Source organism: Protopterus annectens, chromosome 6.part0 (genome assembly GCF_019279795.1).
Source record: "Protopterus annectens isolate FY-2018-M chromosome 6.part0, PAN1.0, whole genome shotgun sequence".
Lineage (NCBI taxonomy): Eukaryota > Metazoa > Chordata > Ceratodontiformes > Protopteridae > Protopterus > Protopterus annectens.
Window position 1 is genome coordinate 1,375,744,090 of NC_056737.1, and position 6,000 is coordinate 1,375,750,089.

Sequence of the window (6,000 nt, forward strand, 5' to 3'; positions counted from 1 at the left end):
AAAGGAGGTCATTGTCCCACTGTACTCATCCCTTATTAGACCCATTATAGAGTATAATGCCCCATTTGGTATGTACCTCACAAGACATCTGCAACAGCTGGAAAGGCCACAAATACCTCACTTAATGAATCACAGGCCTAAAGCAGATGCTATATGCTGACCGTCTTTTAAAAAAAAAAAAAAAAAAAAAAAAAAAACTCCAGCTATACTCTGTGGCATATCGTCTACTCAGAGACGATCTCTGCTTCACATACAAGGCCATGTCAAACCCTGAGCTGTTGGACATGCTGTACTTAAAGAAATCCCAATCCCTCAGAGCCACACGCTCCAGGGATCTAAACCTTGTCATCACATTGAACAAAACATGCTGGAGGGATAGGTTCCTGACTCAGAGACTCCCCGTACTCTGGAATAGACTGCCCATACATGTCAAGCAGAGTGCCTCCTTGGCTGTCTTCAAAAGGAACCTTGATTGGATGGGAGAAGGGAAATTCACCCTGGGGATCATGTCAGTCGCCCTGCTAGACAAGGGGTCCAGAGAAGTAAATATTGTGGGAAGAAATATCCAGGGAATTGTTATGGCTAGGCTTGTATAGGCTCTAGGGCCGATAGGCCTAGTACCAACCTATGAACATCCCCAGCTCCATTTTACGGTATGAGATTTGGCTAAATTTTCTCACCACTATTGTCCTCAGGTTTTTACCTCCACGAGTGGCTATTTGTAACTGCATGCCTGCAATGTACTGCACTGTCAAATACATTCTTTTTTAGGACATCTCCAGAAATACCCTCAAAAACAGCTACTTGGTTGCTGTCTCACCCCTCTTTCCAATCCAGAAAGCTTGTCCAAAGGCTTTTACAAAGGTGCCATTTCCAAGGCCCAAAGTGGGATAGACTGCCCAGCCAAGTTTTATTCCTTTCTTACCACTGCAAGTTATGTTTGACACTGTCCCTCTACCAGGATAAGATAGAGACTTTTGTGATATTTTGATGCAGTTGTTGGCTCCATATACCTCACCACAGTCATAGTTCTCATTCTTCTTGCTGAATCCAGTGATCTTTGTTCCCCACCCTGCCTCAGTGGGCAGAGATCATTAGGTACCTCCCTTTGTTTCCAATTATAATCTTTAACCAGAAGTCAAGAATTTATATAAAATCTTTGGCTTCTTTTTTTCTATGGGGACCTGATGTGCTTTCTTTCGCTGCTCCCTGTATGTTCCCTTTTATTCGTGTTGTGTTCAGTAACTCCTTCATATGCAACGTCAGCTTGCTACTTGATAGAGACCTACCTTCCTCCTCGTTTACTTTGCAGTGTTAAACTCCTGTCTGTTAGCCAGATCCTAGAGCCCTCCAGCAAAGTACCATGGATTTGTTCCCTCATCAAAATACTTGTAAACATTTCAGATGTGGTCAGTATATCCACTCACTCATCCATGAAAGTTAGTGCCATCTGTAGTATATTCATTCACACTATCAGTTGCCTTTCTTTGGTGCCCTCTGGAACTTTTCTGTAGATTTTTAGAGTCATTTTAAAACATGCAAATAAACATGGTTTAACTTGAAAACTATTTGCATTCCTTCACCCATGAGCAAAGGAATTAAAACCTGTCTCTCTCTCTCTCTCTCTCTCTCTCTGCCTTTGGTCCACTTCATCTTAATTACACACCCTTTCAAAAAACAGTGTAAAACTGTGAAGATCACCCCCCCCCCCTCTTTATACTGTGGAAAAAGTTTTATATTTACATGGACCTCTTAGGGTGCTTTCCCTATCCCCATAACTCTCATGCCTCTGGTAAAAGATGATTGTCCCTCATTCATGGTAACACTGCTTCTCTCTTTCTTCAGGTTGTGCCCACTGCCTTTGCATCTCCAGCCAGTTCATTGCATCAGCTGTTTGAGTTCCAGAGGCTTCATCTCCAGTACCAATCTCTGTAACTCCATTTGTGGTTAATTTCCTCTGGACACAAAATAGATTAACCTTTATCTGCTCTTGCACACCCACAAACATCTTGTCTGTCTAATTTAAAGTAGTCTACATTCGAACTGCACACAAAAGTTACTGTTGTCTCTTCCTTGGACAAGCTAAGTATGTAGGTTTCGATTTGCTTTGCACTCCATGGTCATATATAGCACATGTTAGCATACCTCTCAGAACTGCTTTCTGCATGTTACTATATTAGTCTAAAGTATATAAAATAACTGCGAGTAAAACTAAACCTCTGTAGATTTACCTTGTGGCTGCAAGGACAACCCCCAACAAACACACCAATTGTCAAGACTAAAAAAGGTTTATTAATTTAGGTATGTTGACCAGGTTAGTGACCTATTTCAGCCATAGCCTGGGAGTTGCAGAACATAAGAGAAAGGTAGTACAGTGGTTACACAAATTTAGAAACTAAAGTAGAGCAGTGCATATCACACTTGAATGTACTTAACGTCAGAGTTAGTTTAGAGCTTGTGATAGTGCTGGAAGGAATGAGGGGAGGTGTTGGATTAGTTGAGATGGAAAGATTAGATAGTCTAGTGGTCTCTAAGGCAAATGCATATTAGTAAAGTGAAGCAATTGGTTATGTTATGGTGTTGGGAATTACAAAATGCATCTGCAGATGGCTGGCTGTCTTAAATGGTTGAGGAACTTGTCTCTGAATGTTGTATATGTGGTTATGTTGCAGGGGTTAGGGCAAGCGAGTCCCATTATTTAGGTGCCAGAACTAAGGTGGTGTATTCTAGTGATGAACAGTGAGATTCAGGGTCCAAGAATTGTTTTGGCATTATTGTTTGTGAACAGAGCTAGTGTGGGGTTTCTTTGATGGCCAAAGGAGTTCGTATTTTCACTGTATAGTGTTTCTTGGGTACTGCAGAGTAAAAGGTCTGCTGCCTCCTTTATGGGGAGCCATTTGGCTCACTGGTAATGAATCTTATTTTGTGAGGATAGTAGAATAAATCTTCCAACTTTCATGTGAGAGGTTTTGCAGATCTTTGTGATTTTATGGGAAGCGTAAGTAAAGCCAAACGACACTGTATGGCAGTTGGCAGATGGTTAAATAGGTTCATAAGTTCATAGGTGTGTACCAGGCTAATGACTACTATGGCCTTTTTTAACCATGCATCCCAAATCTCTTAAGTTCTGTTACCCTTGGTAAGTGTAAACAGAGACTTAGGAGATTAAACATTTACGTACAGGGGCGTGGGAGTTAAGGCTGTGAAAAGTAGTTCCTGTGGTACAAGGTTTGATTCCATCATCCCTCATTTGCCTACTATGTGACATTTCAAACAAGTCACTTAACCAGACATTGCTCTCAGGTCACACTTGTAAAGGGACTGTGTGGTAAATGGATCTACTTGGTTAACAAATGGTTATTATTTTATTACTATTATTTTTTTTTTATTTTTTTGAGGTTGGAGGATGTTTTTGCCTATTGCATTTCTTTCTTCAGGTGCAAGGAATTGTAATATTTGGTAACAGCTAAAAAAACATCAAGTTTATTTTAGCTTTTAAATTAAGTGCATGTAGCCATGTTTAGGTTGGGACCAAGAGTTATTGCTAGGTATTTGAATGATGTGACATATTCAGTAGATTGGGTGTGTATGCAAGTAATGTTGGAACACTTTTTAGTTTGAGTTTTTGGGAGTGCCCAATGACATTACTTTTGACCTTTTGAAGTCCATAATTAGTTTCTTAGATTCTAATTATGATTGTAGATTCAATTGTAGTATCTTACCACTTCCACCAGTCTTGGCAAACAGTGACACACTGATGTGTGTTTGAATCCCTGCATGACCACCAGTTGTAACCTCCTTTGTGACATTGATGGAGTTTGAATGGCATCAGTACTAATAGATTATGGTGACCAAGCCGGCACTGATGAGGTTTGAATCCCAAGACAGCCCATCATATCTAATCACATATATATCAGAGGAACAAGAGGCTACATTTTTTTTTTATCTGATCTATTGTCACAAGTGGGCCTTAATCCTGTGAGTTGCTGAGGATGGCCCCACTCTTACAGTCCTACAGATCTGCCATTATGTTAAGTAGGTAAAGCTCATTTCCTTTTATTTCTGAAATGTGTTGTAAACACATTTATTGCTTATTAGTTAGATGTATTCTGACAAAATATGACCAGGCTACATACAGGTTGTCATTTGGATGTACACATGTATTTTCTTGTTATACATTTATGTGCATTATTTGTCTGAGTTTATGTATGTATATATATATATATATATATATATATATATATATATATATATATATATACATACATATATATATATATATATATATATATATATATATATATATATACACATATGTAATTATATATATATATATATATATATATATATATATACACACATATGTATATTATATATATATATATATATATATATATATATATATATATATATAGATACATATGTATATTATATATATAATGTGTGTGTGTAAATATATGTGTATATGTGTGTGTGTATGTGTGTGTGTGTGTATATATATATATATATATATATATATATATATACACACACACACACACACATTTATTGTCTTTTATTACAGGGATTGTCCTATTCAGCGGAGGCCTGGAGAGAAAAACTCCCCATGGAAATTGAGACAAAACAATTGTTGGATATTAAGATTTACAATAGCAATATATCAAACATAGATTTCAGAGGCAGTACATGTCAGCGACAAGACATACCAACACATGATAAAAATTTCATTTCACTAAAGTACAAGTTTGCATAACAAACTTTTCAATAAAAACAAGTATTTAAGAATTTTTCCACATGATTACTGGTAAGGTTTGCTGAAAAATAGTCAGAGATTTGTTAAAAGATTAAAACATGAGGAGAGAGATACTTTGATACTGATGTAAAACTGACCTTGTTGCTGTGTGCCCTACTTAAATGCACTGTAGATTCTGTAATAAGAGGTACTCTGGTCTGTGTAAATTGTTTATTTTTTCTGTATTACTGATGCATTGTTTTGCTTCTTCTTAGGTTTTGTTGGCTTGTTCAATCTGTTATTACTGTGGCCAGGCTTCTTTCTGCTTCATTACACTGATTTTGAGAATTTTCAGCTTCCAGATAATATGACATTGGCATATATCATCATTAATGGCCTTATAGGGACAGTTCTCTCAGAGTTCCTATGGCTCTGGTAAGCTCTGTTTCTTTGTCTTGGCAATGTTGCATATTTATTTTCTTAGAGTTATTACTTTGCTAAAATTTTCTGTTTCACTGTTTGTGGTTGCTGAGCATTGTAATATTTTATAAAGTACCACAATACATTGGTTAAGAAAAAGCCACACCTTTGGCTCAAGTCTTCAAGTGCAAGCATTGATTTTGATCCAGACACTTGGAAGTATATACCGGAATGGTAAACTTCTTGCTGACGTGAAACCATTTGAGGATATTATTTTATTAGTTATTCATAATCTGCTCATTTGCATTCTTATTTGCTTACTTTGCAGAGTTTTCACTTAAGTAGAATAATAAGAAATTTGTCATTCACAATGAACCAAAGAAAATAGCTATTGAAACTGAAAGCTGTGTAGTACAATGTGAATATCTGATACATATGGAGTCCCTTGTAGGTTAATTCCTTACATATTTTTATTTATTTTATCTTTTGTTCACCAGGTTAGTCCCACTAGGCTAGTAGCCTCTTTTCAAGGGACACGCGAGGTGGTCTTTATACTACTATGGGAAATTTGGCCAGGGCATGGGGGAACATGCTCTTCTCTCTTCCAGTAGGTGTCTTGTGGTCTTTTGCATCCACCTGAGCTACCTACTACCAACTCAAACAGATGGGTTTCAGTTTAAAGTCTCATCCGAAGGGTGGTACACTCAGGAGTGCAGCACTCCCCTTGTACTGGACTGCAGTGTCAGTAATAGATTTTCCTGGTGTGGGAATGGAACCCACAGCCTTATGCACTAAAAGTGTGTGTGCTGTCTGTTGGCTAGTGACACTGTAAATGTACTATATATTGC

The 6,000-nt window shown here is 37.6% G+C and overlaps 1 protein-coding gene across 1 annotated transcript in view; it reads left to right on the forward strand.

The window, feature by feature from the left end:
• SLC35F5 (solute carrier family 35 member F5) overlaps positions 1-6,000 on the forward strand; it is a 1,937,586-nt gene that overhangs the window by 1,203,157 nt on the left and 728,429 nt on the right. Inside the window, exon 14 of the mRNA XM_044074930.1 lies at positions 5,008-5,167. Within this exon, the coding sequence (XP_043930865.1) occupies positions 5,008-5,167 (160 nt within the window). The remainder of the gene's footprint in view (positions 1-5,007; positions 5,168-6,000) is intronic.